This window comes from Lepisosteus oculatus, chromosome 9 (assembly GCF_040954835.1).
Source record: "Lepisosteus oculatus isolate fLepOcu1 chromosome 9, fLepOcu1.hap2, whole genome shotgun sequence".
Lineage (NCBI taxonomy): Eukaryota > Metazoa > Chordata > Actinopteri > Semionotiformes > Lepisosteidae > Lepisosteus > Lepisosteus oculatus.
This window is the reverse complement of record NC_090704.1, coordinates 26,452,829-26,473,841: the sequence shown is the minus strand read 5'-3', so window position 1 is coordinate 26,473,841 and position 21,013 is coordinate 26,452,829. Positions and strand designations below refer to the sequence as shown.

The following is a 21,013-nucleotide window of genomic DNA, read 5'->3' as shown; positions in this document are numbered from 1 at the left end:
TAACCTAAACAATTATTTCTCAATGGGGGATGTGCTTCCAAATCCCTTCTGGGCTTTATAATAATGGCTCTGTACCTCATTAAACCAGCAAGTTTTTTTCAGGCACCACAGCAAAGCAGGGTAGTTTTAGTGACTCATTAGTTTCAGTCCCAGACTGGGAAGCTGTTTACAGAGATTTGTTTAGAGACACCAAGGTTAACTGCATTTAAGAGTTCTTTTAGAATGCTGGAAAAAAAATGGAAAACATCATTGAAATATACATTTTATGTGAAAGAAAAATAAGGATAATTCATTGGAAATAGGTTATACCTGTAGGTTTTAAAATGTCTATTTTAATCTTTCTACCTGAAGTTTTAACAAACTTTATGTTGGACTCAGCCCTGTATTTAGTGTAGAAACTTTAATTTTCTCTCAGAGCTAATTTCACTTGCTCTCATTTTTAATTTCAACAATAATATAATTTTAAGCTCTTTTAGCAGCATTTAAAATCTGTAAATTTCAGTAAATTCACTGACACCTGATGCTTTCTACTATACAGTACATATATTTTTTCAGTTAGTTTTTTTTTCTAAATGATGTTGATGTGAAATTAGTTTTTAAGTTCCAGCTTCATGTCTTGTAAAAATACTGTAAGACCTGATCAATTTCCCTGAAGATATGGTGGTGACAAACATCAAACCTCTGGATCATCTTTTTCCCTAGTGCTAGAAACTATATCATTACTATGACATTGCGTGGGGTGTTCGGGTGTTACAATCAACCCTTAACCCTGTTTTAAATGTCATATAACATTTTGGGTGACTATATATATATAAATAGTCTCATTTACACTGTTGCCATAAGTACAGACAATTGTACCTTCCTCTTAGGGGGGTGGGGGTAGGGACTTTTGTTATCATACCTTTATTTTACCAGGTGAATGTATTGAGAATTAATTCTCTTTTACAATGAACCTAAGAGTTCCTGTTCACAGAGCAGAGACTTTATTGGGAGGTTTTTGCTTTGGCTTTTGATTGTAGGTCCAGAGCTCTAGGTTGTCGAAGAAAAGTCTTCACTCAGGTTAGGTGTGGTCAAGCAGAGTCCCTTTATTCACGCGCATGGGGAGGATATAATCATGCAGATCTGAGAGGAGCCTCTCATACAGACCTGTGAGTAACCTCTCCACCGAGATGGTAAATGCAATGAGTTTTATACAGCAAATTCACAAAGGAAAGCTCATTTTAAGCTTCCATATGAGGAGTTGTTTTTCTCTCTACAAACATTTATTTGTAATTGACCATGTTCTTCTTAAGAAGCAGTTTTACCTGCTGTTCTGCTGTTCTACCATATAAACAAAAGGAAGTATATAAATAAAAGGTGTGAAATGAGCTAGACATTCTGCTGCTGTAGCATTAATATCAAAAAGTCAAAAAATATGCTTGCAATTGTTCTTTCATACTGTTGCTGGGTAATAGGCCTTTTTCAAAGCCAACTAGTCACTATCTTATACACTTTAAAAAAGGTAAATGCTAAAATTCTTCCTCAAGGTAGGTACTACTGCACTCTGCTATTCTACAAATATAGTATTATACTCATAATTCTGAAATCTGAAGCACAGTGGGATACAATACATTGATCATCTATCTCTCCCAAGAGAGTAGCAGTAATTATCTGAATTGAGAAGGTGCTACTGTATTTGTCTACAGAGCAGTCTACAGAGCACTGGCAACCTCTTTGAACTCCTTAAACTTCACAAACGTCTTTGAAAAGGGCACTTAAAAAGCAATTTAATACTTATGGATGTGTCAGATAAGTGAAATAAAACAAGCTCAAGTCAGGAGTTTGCCCTGTACTTTTTTCTTTTGCGATGTAATCTCACACAGACCAAACATCTAACGGCATGCATCTACTACTGTATATATTACATTTACTGTTACTCATTAAAACGCACTTCGTCTCGCAATGTACTTACAAAATTATTAACAATTTATATGTGAGTTTTGAAACCAACCACTATACTAACCGTTTTTATAAGAAGTGGGGAACTTAGCTTTGCTAAGCAAGTGTCACATGACCGATGCTGAAGCTTCATTTCCTGTTTCCAACTGCAGCGTCCTCCGAAACAGACTAGCAGCTATGACAACGGGAGTGGAAACATGGGTGGACTGACTGCACAAAACAGGATTTACCGAAGTTGCAAAATGCCACATAAAGTTCTGAAATGCATCATCGAATTAGAAATTCAAGCTGTAAGTTGATATTAAAGATATGTTACTTATATTCTCATTTGTTGTGACCAGAAAGAAGAATTTCTCAGTCATTCTTTTTACTGTAATGATGGAAATTGTTCGTCGAGTGTAAAATACAGTAGAAACGTAAACAGGAGGCTGTAGTCGTTTTTGTACATTAAATGTGAATTACGTTAAATCGGTAAATCTGTGAGTAAGTTGTTCGTGTTTTTTTTTTTAATTTCTTTGAGGGTGCATCTTTGTGTAGGCATTTTCCGTATGAAGTTCTTTAAGTGAATCGAAGAGGCTGCCCATCATGGCGTAACTTCTTCTTGAATACAGAGGATGAGAACGGATAACAATGAATTTGAGTGGCTTGAGCTTCACAAATCGCCACAAAGGACCTTACTGATGTGGCCAATCGAGTAGCTGGACGGAATTTCCTTTAGCCAATGCTCGCCTAAGTGAGGCGTGGTTTTGTGCGTTTGTACGCAAGTAATGGATTTGAATTCGTGGAAGAAGAGTGGGTGTGCTAGGAGCGCAGCAGACGGACTAAAGGCAGAGGCTGGTGCTACAGTATGTATGTAACTGACTGCAGCAGTCAATCTCAGAAGTCATTTAAAGAGGAGACGTGCCTTAAGGGGTGGGAGCGTGGTTAGCACAGGCTTGCAGCACTGGGGTGCTGTCTTTGTGGTGTTTTTATGTTCTCCCCGCAGTCCACAAACATACGCTCACACCAGGGTCAGTCTTCTAGAAAATAACCTGCCAGCACATCTTTAAACTGTGAGAGGAAACCCATGTGAACACGGGGAGAACATACAAACTCCACACAGATAGCACCTCAGGTCCTAAATTGAACCCAGGGCCCCAGCGCTGTGAGGCAGCAATGCTAACTGCTATGCCACCCTGCTTTTGTGTACTTAATAATCAAACTGATTTTTGTGTAAATAAAGGTAAACTCACATTATCACAAAACCAAAAGTATAACAGTGTTTACACACCTAAACATACGTTTGTGTAAAAAAAGGAAGAAAAAGTCCTCCGGTTAGGCTTAGATGCTAAATATTTAATAGACATTACAAACTGCCAGTTATATGGGACTTTGTAAATACACTGTGTTGTTTTAATTTTAATGGATACCTTCTAGTCAGATCACATCAGATCTCGTGAACTATACAAGGCTGGGCATGGGCAGTACTGAGATGGAACACCTTTAAGGAAAACCAAGTCGCTGCTGTGAATTGTTGGTGGACCATTAAATAGCAGCCTTACCCTCTGGAACATATTTCCATACCACTGTCCTAGAGTACTTACTGGGGAAAGTATGCTGTAGGATGTGACATGCTTTGAGTGAGACATTAATTTAAGATCATGAGTAACTTAGTTATTAAATATCCCATGGCACTATTTGTTAGAGCAGGAGTGTTCACAGTGCCATGGCTAAATTCAGCCCCGGATTTGTGTAACCTGTCTTTTTTCAGGTCCCTTTAATTCAGTCGGTGTAGTCATTTCTCACTCCTCTACCTGTTCTGCTCCTGCAGACGCACCATGTCTACTGTGTCTTACCCAGGTGGTTGCTATACTTCAGTCTTGTGGCGACCACAGTGGCCACCATCTTATATATAATGTTAGCACAAGAGATTCATATTTGCAATACAAATGTCAACATTAACTGTTGTAATATGTAAAATATGACTAAAATCCAGGCCTCTCATGTCAGTCTCTAGAAATATACAATTCAATTCAATTTATTTTTATATAGCGCCTTTCACAACAAGGTTGCCCCAATACAACCTTAACAATACAATTGACGATACATTTTGTCAATACAGAACAGAAGACAACAGAGGAGAGGAACCAAAAACTCCTTAGTAAGGAGAGAAAAAGGTCCAAGGTCAACTGGTTGCCCAACCACTTTGGGCATGCTAACATTATATAATTTAAAAAAGGAAACATTGAGGGTATTAATCCATCCATCCATCCATCCATCATGTCTTCTGTGTGTTAGTACTCCATGCAGATCTCTGTAGACCAGTAAATTCCTCCCAAACAATAGCTACTGTATATCCATGATGTCCCTCTTGGATCCATGGCAGTGATGCAGCATCCAACTCAGATGGTACCCAGCCTGGGCACCATCCGGACGTGTGGGGAGGAGAATAGGATAGTCTGGTCAGAACAGATGTATCTACCCGGTGGGCCAACATAGAGACACACAATGGCATGTACAGCAGCACCAGCAGCAATGGTTGCAGCAGGCTATAATGAAAGGTGTGAGTAGGCTAGGTTGAAGTAATAGGTCTTTTGTCTGGATTTGAATACTGAGGTTGAGTCAGCATCCCAAATATGGGGTGGGAGACTGGTCCATAAGCTAGGGGCCCTGTAACTAAAGGCTTTACCGCCAACTGTGTTTTTATTAATTTGTGGAATATGAAGAAGAACTGCATTCTGTGATCTAAGCAGGCGACTTGGATGGTATATATTAATAAGTTCCATTAGATAGACAGGTGTCTGACCTCTGAGAGCCTTGTAAGTAAGTAGAAGCATTTTGAAGTCCGCCCTGTACCTGACAGGAAGCCAATGAAGAGAGCTGTATGGGGGTTATATGGTCGTACTTACAATTCTAGCTTCTGGAATTTAAATTCGCTGTAAGTTGTTGAAAGAGTGGTGGGTGCTTCCTGATAATAGGGCATTGCATTAGCCTAACCTGCTTTATACTGTACAAGAGCGTGTGTTAATTTCTCTGTGTCTTGAGTGGAGAAAAACTGCTGTAGTTTTGCAATATTTCTTAATAATAATAATAATAATAATTGCTTACACTTATATAGTGCTTTTCTGGACACTCCACTCAAAGCACTTTACAGGTAATGGGGACTCCCTTCCACCACCACCAATGTGCAGCATCCACCTGGATGATGCGACGGCAGCCATAGTGCGCCAGAATGCTCACCACATATCAGCTATCAGTGGGGAGGAGAGCAGAGTAATGTAGCCAATTCATAGAGGGGGATTATTAGAAGGCCATGATTGGTAAGGGCCAATTGGAAATTTGGCCAGGACATAACTGTAGGAAGTATGTTTTAGATACTGTTTTAACATGAGAGTTAAATGTGAGCCTTGTGTCTAATATGACGCCTACGTTACGTGCTGAGTCACTGAGTTACAGTAAGTGCTGAAGTTTTAGTAGTCCTATCAGTATTGTTTCCTCCAAACAAAAGAACCTTAGTTTTATCAGACTTAAGTAACAAAACGTTTTCACACATCCAAGTCTTTACTTCATTAATGCAATTAAGTGATAATAGAAGAGTCGTCATTTGGCGTAAACAAAATGTATATTTGCCTCTTATCAGCATATGAATGAAAGTTAATATTATGTTTTCGTATTATCCTACCTAGCGACAGCATGTAGATAGAACAATATTGGTCCCAGCACTGATCCCTGTGGTATCCCAAATTGAACTGGTGACATTGATGAAGCAGTTCAATTATTAGATATTTGAACATAACGAAAACGATCACTTAAATATGAAGTAAACCACTTCAGGACGGTTCCAGATAAGCCAACCTCAAACTCAAGCCTGTGTAACAAAACAAATATACCAGATAGTCTCAGTGAATTCACTCTCTCTTTGGACTTGCTTAAGGCCAAAGCAGACCCATTGCAAATGGAAAGGTACAGCCAGGCTTTTAGAATCAGTAATGAGTGAAAAACCTATCGCCCTTTCATTTCAAGGTCCACCTGAGGGGCACTCACATCTTTTAGACAATTTTGTTTGTGTTTCCTGGGAAATGTTGAATCATCTTTGCTCTACAACATCTTTTCTTTATATGGTACAGGTAACCTGTCCAGGAGTGGTACTCACAGATCAAGAGGATATATACCTCAGTGTCTGTATCATGGGGAAATACCAAAAGACAAAGTGTCTCCCTCCCATCTTTCCTTTACTATTCCATGAAAAGTTAAACTTTGAGAAGGTAAGAGTACTTTTTATGTTGCATTGCCTTAGTTTTATAGAGTGCCTTTCACATTCAGGCAGGCTTCTGAGTCATTAATGAGTGAAAAACCTGTCACCCTTTCATTTTACGAATTTAAATTGTTCAGTTTCTTTGGTTTACGTCCTCATATATACAGTATGCTCAGGCATTTATTTAAAAACCATTAATAGATATCCCTTTCAGCAGGGAGACATCTGGGAGTCCTCAAAGCCTATCCAGGGGTTCCCCAGAAACATTATTCTCAATGTTGATTTTCTGATGATGAGCTAGTGGATGGTTATCTTTTGTTCTGCTTTTAATATTTTAATACTTCATAGTAAATGTTTTGTAATAATTATAGGCCTCCATTTGGTTTTACATTGAAATTGGAGATCCTTTTTGAGTCATGTTTCCCGAAAAGAGGACCTCCAGTCACAAACGTTTTAAAACTCCTGATGTGAAGACTGTTCACACAGATACATTTAAACAAAAACAGGAAATAAACACCATGAAAGAGGAATATAAAATAAGTCTCTTCCTCATACCATCCACTGTATCATGCTCCCCCATCACATCAACAGCATGTCCTGTTAAATAGTTTAGAGCCAATGTTATCTTGTCTTGCATTATAAAGTGGACAGTATTAAACTTGTCCAAGTCTTTGTGGTTTATGGAGAGAAGGTTGCATACACACAGAGTGCAAACAGAGAGTTTCGATCCCCCGGGTTAGATATTACTACTGTACCTCACCTACATTTTCTCCAGCTATGCCAAGTGTATAAAGTGGTACAAAAATAGTCAGTGGTAAGCAACTGTGCATAAAAATGTCCGCTAAATGATAATGATTGTGAGTGACATTTACAGAATACTGCAGTTTCAAGAACACAGCTCCTCTGAACTGTGTGTTTATCTGTAGCTTGTGAAGTGAGTGCCTTGGGCTTTACATCGTAAGTTTAAAAAGTGGGGAGATTAATGGTAACACAAAACAAAACAATTACTATACAGATGCCTAAAACACATTATTATTCTGTATTGTTTTTGGTACCTTACTTGTTGGTCTTAATAGAAGTACCCTTAAACTTTTTTTTTATTAGAAAAATCTCCATACTGTACATGTTATTGTTTTTTCAAAGGTCTTTGCAGATGCAGTAGACCCAGGGGACATTGCTGAGCTCCTGGAATGTGAGTTATCTCCTAAACAGCATTTTCAATTTTGAACTTTGTAATACTTAAGCATTATTAATCCAAATTCTTCTTTCCTCTTCTCGCAGTGGATACAACCTCATTTGAACTCATTCAACTTGTTCCACCAGGTACCCCACTATGTTTTCATTTTTGTAACTAAATTTAGACTGGACCTATATAAATCTTCTTTTGTTGCTGTCACTTCTGCTCAAATATGTATTGATTAATTCATGGCACGTTCTGCCTTTAGTGTCTTGAATGTTAAATTGGATGTTATTTTACAATTTTTTTAATATTATTTTTGTCAAACACAGGAGAGATGTCCATATAGCTTAGATACGTTGCCAGTGCAGGTGAATCTTTTTAATCCTTATGAAACAAAATGATCAGACTCTGTTCTGATGAGAACATTTTGTGCATTTCCATTATTTCTGCAGGTGCTCCCTCCAAAATAGTATGTGCTCACAGAGTTACCATAGTTTGATCTACATACTGTGAAAAATCTGGACATTTTTTATTTATTTAATGACTTTATGCTCTCCCCTGATGAAACCCATAATCTGACACCTCCATTCTTGATCTTTTCTGTGGATCTGTCCTTATATTCATGCTGAGTACTCTTGTTTTTGTAGTAGGGGAAACCTTAGCAACGCTTGTGGAAAATACACGGGAATTCCTGTATCCTGGCCCAAGGCTGACCCCCAGATACCCAGGTTCTGAGAGGGAGATGCTAATGAAAAGATCTATATCTTTTCCTGTAAGTCTATATCTGGGACTGTTTGAACTATTGAATGCGCTTTAATTTAGCTAACGAACACCCTGTGTGTAGTTTCTCTTGACAGTCTTGACTGTCCTGTTAGTATCTGTTAGAAATAAGAATGAGAATCTGATAGAATGAAGAAAGAGAGAAAGTGAAATGAAGAAGCTTACTGCACGTGGAATAAAAAAAACAGTAAAAAAAAGGTCTGAAGACTTCACCTACAAATTTCAAATATACTGATTTGTATACATACATCTTAGTAGTTTTCAGGAATTGCTTTCAAATATATCACCAGAACAGCTATATTATCATAGCACAATTTCTGCAGAGCACAGCCAATAGAATATGCATCAGTTTTGAAACAAGAAGAAGCAGGATGTGTGTTATGAAAGGGTTAATCCACAACGATAAAGACAGAATTTAAAAAAACTAGAAAATCCGACTGTGTATTTCAAAGAAGAGGCATTCTTATCACTTACAGAGTAGTCTTTCAAAAAGCATGGTAACTAATAGCTAAAAAGGCAAGAGCATGACGAGCACAATAAAATATGTGTATTTTTTGGTAAATATGTATGATAGATTGCTCTACACTGGACTGGTATCCCATCCAGGGGGTATCTTGCCTTTTCCCCATTACTTGCCAGGAGGCTTCAGCTCCTCCGCGAACGCCCCCTCTATTGGATAAAGAGGCTAGGAAAAGGATTGATGATAGAAGAAGAAGAAAAAACTGACATTCATAGGAATATGTTGAAATGTAGCTGAGCCTTTACCCCCAAAAAGAGATAAAATGCCTCAATGCACAAATACAGCTGTTTTGACTTTGAAGAGCAAGGCGTTTAATGGCAGTCTTGCCGAGCAGACATGTAATTTTGTTAACAAAGCTGCAATAGGAGTCAGAGCTTGAACTCTACAAATAGGCCATAGTTGATTTTAAAGATGCCACTAAAACACATTTTTTGCTTGTCTCTGTTTGCATTTATGTTGTGCATTTTTTATTTGTGCATCAGTTTAATTACTTGTCTTTCCCAAAGGGAATCGCTCCCAAGGTGGAATTCTCAACAGTATCTGTCATTAAGGAATGTGATTTGAAAGAGACCATGCAAACACCCTCTGTAAGTAAATGTGTTTTTCTAATCACTGCTCAAACCTTTTATTGTTGTGGAATCACTGGAAAGATTCTTTATTCAGCGCTGTGTCAGACAGGAATCGGGATAATAGAATATTAAACGCAGCTGTCCACTGCTTAGCAACCTTAAAAATCTTTGTGCATAACGTTAAATGCCAGTTCACCTACTGCTCTTTCAATATTTAATTCTATGCTTTCAGTTTATAATTTTATGAAGCTGGGTCTAGGTAACAATGAAATGTAGCTGAATACCAATGTGCTCTATACATGATACATGTTTTACCCAGAAAGTTAGCTTGAGAAGAAGACAAACATGCATGCTTCTTTTCTGAATTCCTACTTAAAGTGAACAAACTGAGGGATAATTGGTGCAGGTTTATGTACTGCAGTCCATGCAGACTAATGGCAGTGAGTGGGAAATCAGTGAATGTAGAAAAACAATGATACACTCTTTGGAAGAAACGCACTTACAGCATTGAAGTATGGGGTATTGCTGGCATACCTGAAGTTTCAAGGTGAGTGCTGAAATTAAAATGCTTTGTAACAAAATATCCTTGATATTTTAATCAAGCCTGTGGTAGGTATGTGCAGTAGACTTGATTTTTTTACTACAGTCTTCTTTAACTGCGGTAGTTATCTTTCTTCAAAACTTTAAAATGGAAGAGAACATATTACAGAATATGGCAGTGATCTTTCAGGAATTAAAGCTTTGCTACAGCTAAAGACGTTGTTGTTGTGTATTGTTTTTTAAATTTAGAGACTCGATTCAAATCTGCACTGTGCAATCTTGGGTCAGACTGCAGGGCTCATTATTAGAGCTGAATGATGATACTTGAACACTATGAAGAGAAGGGATAGCCTGTAATGACCCCCAAAGAGACCTGAATGAGTGCAGAAATCAAAAGATACAGAATTGTGGCATCACCAGCACCAAAAGTACTAAAAGATACCTGGGACTGACATTTAACCAGCAGGTTTTACAAAAGTGAGGACTGTTTTCCTTTTTTTTTAAAGAAATCCCTAATATGATACACAATGACAATTCCTCTACCTAAAAAAAATAATAAATGCATTTTCTGATGAACAGTATTTCTGATAGTTTAATAGTTTCACATGTAAGCATTTATCCGGGTGATATTCTGTATACTAGAGTTTTGCCTTGTACTGTATGTTTCCATCTTTTGATGTTTTATTTTTCTTTTGCCAAATCTTTTGACTACACAGACTATTCATTTAAAACTGTTTTTGCAGTGCATTTGCATGTGTTTGAACAGGGCTTCATGTCTCGTTTAATAAGCTACTTGTGGCTCTGTGCTTTGTTGTTTCAAGGACAACCAGCTTTATCACCCATTACCAATACCAGTACACGAGCTAATCTCATCAGAGCACCAAGGCTCAGGGTATAAAAAGGCTGTGGGTATAAAAGGGCTCTTTGTCTTCTAACCAGAAGAAAAAAAAGAATGAAAAGCAGAAGGAAAAAAAAAACTACTTAAAGTTTAATTTTATTAAATCTGTCTACTTCAAATAGCAATCTCAATCAGGATTTATTTATTCCACTTTTTAAAATGAGTTAATATGCTGGGATGTTCCAATTAGCATTTAAATTATCTTTATTTTTATAGCCATGTAATGTCATTATCATATTATGCTGGAGCCGGCCATCAAATGCAATTAACATTTTTTAAAAAACTTATTTATCCTTCATCGCCTGCAGGAAAACAGTTATTGCGACTCAAAATTATGTTAGCTGGCTATTGGAATTATTGGAGTCATTTGCCAAGAAAGGAATATTAGTACTCAGTAGAGCTGGGGGGAGGGAGATTGCTCAGAGTTAGCAGGGCTAAAACTTTCTGTTCAACACCTTGTGGCATAAACTAATTCAGGTGAGACACATTTCTTAGTAATAGCTGCTATTGTAAAGCAAACTTTTAAAGAAGTGTGGGTATAGAAATTATATGTTGTGCCATAAGCTTTTAAACCTCTGGGAGATTACAGCTTTTGACTAAGATATAAGAAGAATATCTGGAAAGGAGCCCAGCACTTGGAGACCCAAAGATGTGGAAAGGAACAAAGCCAGACCCCCCCTATCAAAACTAATATCATAGTCATAGTTGTTGTTTATTGTGTTTTGTTTGGAGCACAAGTCTAATGTTTAAGACAAATTTAATTAGCCTTTCCATACTTAGCGCCACAAAACACAAACCAAAAATGCAGCTAAAATATTCCTGAGGCATCAAACATCTCTGAGTAAGATCCAAAGGTATTGTTTAGTAAGCATAAACACAAAGGTTTTTTTTTGCTGCCTTACTGTATAGAAAAACAGTTTACAACATTTCTAGCCAGCATTTTTGCTTTTAGTCTTATCCTTTTACGGAATATTTTATCAAATATTATCCAAATAAGTAAAGGTTAATTCCACCCTGAAAAACACAACGAAAAGTCTTTCAGAAAACGTATTTCAGGAGTGTATAAGGAGACTCCACAGCATAAATGTTGTTTCTCCTTTCTATTTTTCAGTGTGGAATTAATTTTACTTTTTATTTTGCAGTCCAAACATGCTGAAGTGGCTCCCCACTTGAACATAATATAATATCGTTTGATCTGTCTTCCTTCAAATAGCCCATTTTTCCAGTTGTTCAGAATTACTTTTCAAACTTACTCCAGGATCAAGGAAATAATAACATTAGTGCAGTTGGCAGGTCTAAAAACCTGCCCCCACCTGTGGTGTAGTAGTAATGTTTTTCAGTGCCAGAGCACTGTTTTGTGATCATGTAATAAGCACTTAAAGTTTACAAGGCTGAACACCTTGTAGGTGGGCACCATTTTCTGATTGATTCAAAAAAGCCATATACAGCACAGACTTCTGACTTTAAATCCCTAGGGCATTTCTCTAAAAGAGTAGGGGTGATACCCCAGTGCCGTGGCAAAACTTTCCCCTGGCCCCACTAACAGCTGATGTGTGGTGAGCGTACTGGTGTACTTTGGCTGCTGTCGCATCAGCCAGGTGGGTGCTACACATTGGTGGTGGTGGCGGAGAGTCCCCATTACCGGTAAAGGGCTTTGAGTGGAGTGTCATGAAACGTGCTATATAAGTGTAAGGAAATTATTATTATTATTATTATTATTATTATTATTATTATTATTATTATTATTATTATTATTATTTGTATATACAATTGTTTTTGGGTTGAAAAGCAAAACAGTGTGACCATTCATTTCAACTAAGGTAATCTGATGCTGTTTCTCTAAAGAAAAAACAACGGTACCGGTATTTGGAGAATATCCTTTGAAGAATGAGCTGGGATTTCTCTGCTTAGATTTACTGTAGCCACTGTTAACCTTAATGTTGATAAAGTACTTCAGAATTCTTATATGGCACACTGATCTTTTTTATAACTTACTGTATATGATCATGTACGACACACTTACGGTAGTTGACATCTGATCAAAAAGGGAATGAATATCCATCTTAATTTATTGTGCATTTGTTTATTTTTTAAGTGTTTTTAGAAAACTATGATAACCATTTTTTGCTTGCCTTCAAATCAGTTGTCTCCTGTGGTGAAAGTATTTTTTTTAAAGTGCCACTACATCACTGTAGTAAGGATACAGGTTGTATAAAGGTTGATAATCCAAGATATGTTAGATAAACTGGCAATAAAAACAAAAGCTTGTGGTTTGGGGCCTTAGTACTCTCAGAAGTTACTGATTTTGTAAGGCCCTGATCACATCTTTTGTTTGCTGAGAGATCAATGGATTCTTGAAGTCAGCAAAATCTGGAAATAAAGTGTCTTGAGTTGTAACATCTGTTCTGGTGTTCCGAAGATAATCACATTAGGAGTGCTATCACATCTGAGTCTTTTAAATATAATTTGGGAATAGAGTTCTTTGATGTATTCTGAGCTAGAATAAGTGACAGGACCCTGCTTGAATTTTGTACTGCAAGGCATGTGCTTGAGGGAGTGTACTATATGAAAATATTGTATGCATTTCTATAATCCCATCAAACAGCTGCAAGAAAAAAATCTAACCTCGTCCTCTTCACAGGTGTCTAAAACCCTACTTTTTTTTTTCTTCAGCCCTGTCGTTCCACGCCATTGAAACCCCGCTCTGGCAGGGGAATAAAGAAGAGCCCTTGCTCGGCGGACCAGCAGAGCCCTTCAGTCTGTCGGTACAAGCAGCCGACAGTGGCTTCCCAGTCACGGTCCCCCTCTCCGTACACGAACAGACGTATGTGCGAGCTGTCAGAGGAGGCCAGCCAGCGACTCAGTCACCTAAACCTCGGGCCCTACAGGTTCAAGAAAGAAACGGACAGCCAGCCTCCCTTCGTGGTGCGAAACGTGGGTCTTAACTCTTTAGTCCTTCGTCTTGGTCAGTCTGCTTAGCATGATCTGCTGCCTCTGACACGGCACAGGTGTTATTGAGTTGTTCCAGGAAGAAAAGTGATTTAAAATCAAGGCTCTTTATTATCTGAAAGGGGGCAGCAGCAAACAATATGAAGAGACCCAAAAACAAACTATGCACTTGTACATACTGTACACAAAAGAATCGTTTGTTAAACTAGGATATAACAAGAGGTATAATGAGAACTGTAACCTATCTATTTTTAATTTGGGAAATCTGTGTCTGCATTCTGAGGGGACTAATTGGAATTAATTAAACAAAGGCCATGAGGGGCCCTCTAGAAAGGAAATGCTGTACACAAAACTTTTCCTTTCACAATGCTGTACACAAATCTGACATAGTTTGACTATACTCCCCAATTTGTCCTTACTAGTCCTTGATTAAGATTCTCAAATCAACAAATCAGGGTAATTAAAGTGGATGCAATAAAAGACTGATTTAAACTGATAAAACATGAACAACAAATGAATTATCAACCTTAAAATGTTTAAGCTTCCTTTAATGAAACTATAAGCTGTTCCCCCTTTCTGCCATCTCTTTAGTGATTCAACCCTGATGCAGGTTTGAGTGGGGGGTCTGAGCGTTCCTCCTTAAATCAATTGCCATGTCTTTTATCTTTGAAACTTCAAAGTTTTGTTCACACCAAGTGGCAAATTCATCTACCACTGGCCCATGGCCCATCATCTGCTTGCTACGAACAATAACTACCATGTGAGGTAATTTAGAATGTAGGACTTTTTCTTAGGAAATGTTTATACTGTTGATAATGTTATAAAGAATTACAATTTAGGGAACCTTATTCCAAAATGAGTTAGAACCAGTTCTTAAAAGTTAAAATGCATCTTTGGGCAAGGTAGGGGTGAAAGAGACTATTGCTGTCTCATATTCATTCTTAACCCTGGGAATTAAAATAAGGCAATCATTTCCTTTCCTTAAATACATTTTCTACATTTGTACTTTGTAGAGAAGCAGTGATTTTGATTATAAATTTTACATTCATAAATGGTTGTACAATTTAAAACAAAACTTAACACAAAATAACTTTTTCTGCTTTGATGCAGATCTAAATTAATTGGCCAACTGTGTTAGGTAACAGTTAGGGCTGGAGAAACTGTGGTTTCAAATCTCAGGTGAGACATTACACCAGTAGGGTTGCATCACTAAGTGGCTATGCATGGAGGTCATCAGTGTGTTCTCATTTTACCCGTCTAATCTGAAATTATTAGTTTTCTTTATATTCATTTAGCATGTCAATAGTAATGGCTGCATAAATTGACAAAGAATGACATGGAGCACAGACCTTGGTGTGGTCAATTGACCTGTAAAACCGATACAAATTAAAGGACTTTTAAAATAACACAGGAGAGTTGTACATTGGATTCTAAAAACAATGCTGTATCTCATTATCCATTTTTGAAGACTTAAAAAATTGCCAACAGTTTTCATATAGAAGGGCACGAACGAACCCATGCCTCCTTAAATCTTTTGGGAAAGAGAAGTCTGCTGGATGGCCGCTGGTCTTTATCAGTTGGTCTTATACCTTACTTCACTCACCCTTGAAATAAGAGTGATGTAGATGTTTCATGAATGGTTTGTAATTCCACAACCGGTCTCCGACCATTTCTCATCTTTCAGATGGATAGGAATAATAGATGCATGAATAGAATTCTGCTGTGGTGGAAGTATTGCTAGTGACAGAACAGGAATTGAAAAGAGCAAAGCAAAATCCTTTATTAAGGAGCATTTCCTTGCTTTTATGAAAAGATGCATGTCTTTTTAAAATCTTTGGGGGTGAGGAATGTGGACTGAAAAGATGGTTATTTCACTTGTTTTAATGAGAAAACTTGGGAGCATGCTTGGCAATTAAGGAGTAATAAATCAAACAAGAGTGAATACAACTAATAACTCTTAAGCAAGTATTTCTTTATTTTTCAAGTGTAAGATCAATCTACACTTAAGCAGATTTATCTCAAAAATCAGTTTACATTGTTTGCTGCTTCAGTCTGGGCCAAATTTAACAGCATGATATTTACTGACATATCAGCGGAACCTTTTGGCCTAAAACTGAAAGGAAATAAATACACCGTTATTTATGAGATTTTATTTTATCTCCCTGGATCATACCACTTCGATTTCTAAGTCTTATTTCAAGATAATTACCCCTCTTCTCCATATCTGCATTACTCAGACATCCATGAGTTTTAAGATTAGTCAGTCACTTTAAAGAAGCCACAATAACAAAACTTTTCAGTCTTAAACTAGTTGGTTTGGCACTAGTTCCTAAAAAACAAGGCTGTTGGTGTCTAAGGATTTGACTACATACTCTTTGGTGCAGAAAGCCAGATCTATTTCCTACATTTGCAGATATAGATTATATTGTTAGGGCCATTTTTAATTTTTGTAAGCTTTAATGGCAAATGTCTAGAATAAACTCCACCCCTACCAAGGTGGTGGTGTGTGCAGTAACTTAAGTTGAATTTAAGAGGGTAGTAGGCAGTGCTCCATATAAGTGACACACATCAAGTAATAAAAGAATGCAGATTATATAACCAATGGATCTGCTCCATATTTATTGCAAACTTCATATCTAGTGTATAGATAGCAGGATGATTTGGAGCGATCTGTGCTTGATTTTAAAGGAAGACAGAGCCCATTTCTGTCACACTTACCTTTAGTTTGTGTATAGAGTGTACTTGTACAAGCAAGCCACACATTTCTGCATTGCTTTGTTCATTGCTTTGTGTATTACAAGAAGATCATATTGGATGTTGAAAATAAAAAAAAACATTTTGCTGTCAATTTATTAAGCTAGAGAACACTTCCAGCCAACCTTCATAAATTTTGTTTGGTTCAGAGATAGGATGCTTGATTCCTTGTCTGCAAAGATAAATAAGGAGCACAGCGGTGAGATGCTTTGTGTGTGCATTGATCATGAACTGTAAATAGCAGCGACAGAAATTATCTCTGTGGTATCCTTCTATATTAGGCTCAGGACATTGGGTATATTCTTCATACACTGCACACTCATTATGTAGTTTCAGAAACCTCATAAACTATGAAGTTGTGTGTTGTTTTGCTTATAATTAGGTGTAGTAAACCCTTTATTTATTTCTTCCTTATAGCACAGCACCTTCTTTCCTTTTTATCACAATGCAAATTATTTCGTATTTAAATTTTCACATATTGTTATCCTTCATGCAAGATTCTAATATAATGTCGAACACTTCAATAATTCAGTTAAAAGTTAAAAGAGGCTACACAGTGGTTCAGACATCAAAGACTCTTGTCTGGAGCTCCTGTTGAACTCTGAATCCTGGAGTTGTGAGTTTGGGCCTGGTTCATGTCATTATCGTGACTGTGACCAGAATGTACCAAGCAGTGGCACTGTTGTTAGAGCAGCACCAGGGTAAAGTTGGGATTACTCTCAGCTTTCCAGAAAACTGCACCCTACCAGGAGCCCACAATCATGCAAAGACATCCGTGGGATATGAACAAAATCAGGCACTGTGGAGTTACAGCGTGTCAAACGATGGATAATCCTGGACTTGGGCACTTTGGAAGAGCGTCTACATCTGTCATTCTCTCCCTAGCCACACAGAAGTTGATGCCAGAGAAATTAGTCTTGAAACCAATTGGCAATTCCCAATTGGGTTGTTACAAATTTGGAACAGTAGGTTATCTTTTTATTATATATTATTTATTTACCTTGTACTGAATACAGTAGTGGAAGTCAAATTAACTTGGAGGTTGCTTCAGTAAACTTTCCACTTTATTGTTCTTCTTAAACACTTAAAAGAGTGAAATTACTTTTACCCCATATTGTTTGGATTAATTTTAATTTAGGCCTATGACTCTCTTTTTTTTAATATCTGGTCTGGAATTAAATGAGAAAGTCCTTGGGTGTAAATATCAAACAGTCCATGTTATTAAAAAGATTTGAATGTGTTAGAGAGATATTTTAGAATGGCATTTTATAAAATATAGCCTTTAAAAATGAACGTTTTAAAATAAATCTCAGGGCTGCAATTAACCTAGGTAATTAGAAGTCAAACCCTAATTAACAAAACAGTTCATTAATGAAGAAGCTTAGCCGAGCGAATGCATTATCGATGTGTGTTTAAAGTGTGTGCACTTGTTTATGAGCAAGCAAATAGCTCATTTCATTACTGAGAGTGATAATATTGCCGTTTAATTGGTGTGCTGCCTTTTTAATTGAAGCCAGTGGCAGTTATATAAGCACCTGTATTCAGTGGGAAAACTGAGCTGCTTTTCAAAAAACGTTGTCTCCTATTACCCTTTAAGTTCTTTCAGAAAGATAACAGGTATTAATTTTTTTAATGAAAGATTGATAATGAGGGTTCGTTAAACATAGTCTTCAGTGCTTTGTAAAATTGTTGATATACTGGGAGTTATGATAAAGTCCTTTGCAGTAGTAAATCCAAAAAGGCTGGAATTTATCAATTTTTGTTGCATTAATTGAGTCCAAGACTACTGGACATTAGTGTTTCACAGGTTAACCACCAGCAGTGTTGATTGGGTGGACTGGAGCATCAATTAAGGTGAAGCTTCTATACTACGTCCTCCTTGAGTCCAGTGCACTAGAATTATACATTTGTACATAAATGTCGATTGTGTTCCCTTTTGTACTGATTAATATTAAATTAATTTGACCACCAATTTAATGTACCCGGGCTGGTTACACCAGCACAAGATTATGCAAGATTACCTATAGGAAGATAACTAACTTTCTAGTGATCCTTAACAAAGAGCAAAGCTTAGGCTAAGCTGCCTGCATTTCTAGCTACTGTACCTGCTACCTTAGCATTTCATTGCTCTCGTGCATATGACAAATGAACTGAACTGAACATCAGGAAGAATCATCAGGAGGAACATCAGGAAGAAATGCATTTTTAAAATGTATGCAATGTATTGATGCAGCTCACAATTAAATATCTTGAAATGCCGTAGGGTGTGCTTAATGGGAGAAGAACAAAGTGCATGCAGGAATGAATATTTCTTCAGAGATCACGCGCTGTACTAATATTATATTAATGAACATCTAATGCTGAAAAGACAAAGATCAGGATGTGACCAGGTGTAATACTGGAGATTTTGTTAAAATATTTTTGCTGATAAATACCCATAAAACCTTTCCTATTATTCATTTTCTTTGCAGAAAGTTATTATTTGATTTAGTAAATTGCTCTGTTTTTTATGGTTTAGTTGCATGTCAGTATAAATGTCCAGGTATACCCAATTCCAGTGTCACACCCAGATGAACATTTCATTCTGGCATATGGATATTTTAAGACAAGCAGTAAATGTCCAATGGATGTTAAACATCTAAAAAGATATTTGCTGCGAGCAAAGGAACATCCAAGTTCACAAAAACCTAAAAAGACACTGATCTGACAGTTAAGTCTGAAGCAATGTTTGCAGTCATATTCTGCATCTTTGGCAAACTTTTGTCTGCAGAACCATGCCTGCTTGAAGAAACACAGAATGTGTGCTGTGCATGACCAGTCTTTGAAGTCAGCTGTCAAAAATTAGCAGATGTCAATGGACATCAGGTAATGATGCTTGTAGTCCATATATTACTTCAAGCTCGGGCTACGATCATGAGCTGATAATGACCAGGACATAAGCATTTGTGCAAAACAATGGGCCAGGCTATGAGCTAGCCAGAGTACCCTTCGTTTTTGGTTGCCAATCGTCTGGAAGCCCGTGAGATTGTAGTATTATTAGTGGAAGCTGCATCACACTTTCTTTTGCTGTTCTGCGTGTAGTGTAAGGAATGACAAAAGGCTTCACATAGCAGGATTTAGAGTGAAGCATGCACTATCCTCAAGATTCCTTCTACATGAGCATTACTGGGAGATGATTAATACTCAGGTTTCAGAATTGATAGGTATAAAAGTTTTTTATTCTTCTGACATATTTCCTGTAGCAATTGGTTAAAGGAATCAAAATAATTTTCCTGTAATTATATTGGTAAATATTGCTTAAACTAAAGGTTCTTTTCCTTGCACCACTACTAAGGTGCTGATTTTTTTTTTCTTGTTCCAGGTTAGTAGTAAGCAGACATCCTCGATGAACGACTCTCTGTCTTACCGCACCCCATCCACAAAGAAATCCCTGCGAACACCAGGACTGAATGTTTGTGAAGGTGTGTCTGTGTTTAAAGTAAAACATTTATTGACTGTCTCCACTCACAAGTGAATGTGGATATCGTTAATTACTGCACCTATCATTTTATTGTCACTTCTGCATTCTAAATCGAGAGCATCCACTGTCAATGAATGTGAAAATGAAGCATATAAACATTGCTTGCAAAACAGGCTTGGTTGCACAATATTGAGAAATCTGATATTTAATTTGATTAAAGTGTTCCAATTTCCTAAAACATACTACTAAAACATTTTTTCTTTTTGCTTTTCAATGTAAAATTAACCTCTACTTTTTCCTTTGTATGTGAAGTTGTGTACTGTACACTCAGTTCCATTCCTAATTTATGATAATTCAAGGAGAAGGATACTACATGCTTGAAATTCCAAACTTAACAAAACAGTGTTTTGATTAGCTTTCAGAAGGTACTCTTTTTTTAAAACACCTTATATATTTTTTCTTTCTACAGATCCCTCTCTCCTTGGCAGCTACAGACCAAAGACTACTAGAGTGAGTTTTCCAGTATGCTTTCGGTTTTAGTTGGTAACCAGGATTTCAGAAGGAAAACTTGTTCATGCGCATGAATGATGTAAATGGGTATTAATAAACTCTTACCATTTCACAGTGCTGAAAAAGGTGTAACTGTTTAAAACAACGTATGGTTCCGCCTTCGGCATATATAAAATCAAAATCAACAGCCATGGACAGCTGTTTCGCCCATGTTGGGGCATCAGCATGTCATTACTAAATATCACCGGTGAAAAAGACATGTAGTATACAGGTGTCTTGCAAGAAGCATGTTTCAGTTTTATGGTGCATTTTAACAGCATGTACTCAAAAGATGGCGGCACAATGAGCTAATTAATATGCAGTCACATAATACATAGCTACTGCATGCTGTTTAAACTCTCCATAAACCTGAAAAGTTTTGTAAATCTATATTGGCAAAATATAATATGAGGGCAAGTGAAAATGCAAATATTTTGAATGGAAAAAGTGGAAATAAATGTGACAGATTCAGTCACAAAAACGCTATGTGCATGAGCACCTGATTGGCTTATTTTAACCTAACTAATTTACCAAAGCATAAAATATTACAAGGTAGTGTTGCCCTATAATGACAGTGTACAGTACATGCACTAGATACAATACTGCTTACACAGGTAGCACCCCCAATAGAAAGTAAAGGAC

General features: G+C 37.1%; 1 protein-coding gene across 4 annotated transcripts in view; it reads left to right on the top strand.

Moving 5' to 3' along the window:
* Positions 1–2,096: 2,096 nt before the first annotated feature.
* Positions 2,097–21,013, top strand: part of spata6 (spermatogenesis associated 6) — a 39,682-nt gene continuing 20,765 nt past the window's right edge. For 3 of the 4 annotated variants that reach the window (XM_069194306.1, XM_015355937.2, XM_069194303.1), the window contains exons 1-9: positions 2,097–2,228; positions 6,045–6,182; positions 7,316–7,364; positions 7,454–7,495; positions 8,000–8,124; positions 9,159–9,239; positions 13,333–13,593; positions 19,724–19,823; positions 20,292–20,332. In XM_069194306.1, the coding sequence (XP_069050407.1) occupies positions 2,136–2,228; positions 6,045–6,182; positions 7,316–7,364; positions 7,454–7,495; positions 8,000–8,124; positions 9,159–9,239; positions 13,333–13,593; positions 19,724–19,823; positions 20,292–20,332 (930 nt within the window). In that variant the 5' untranslated portion in view covers positions 2,097–2,135. The remainder of the gene's footprint in view (positions 2,229–6,044; positions 6,183–7,315; positions 7,365–7,453; positions 7,496–7,999; positions 8,125–9,158; positions 9,240–13,332; positions 13,594–19,723; positions 19,824–20,291; positions 20,333–21,013) is intronic. The other variant, XM_015355939.2, reaches the window with a different exon arrangement.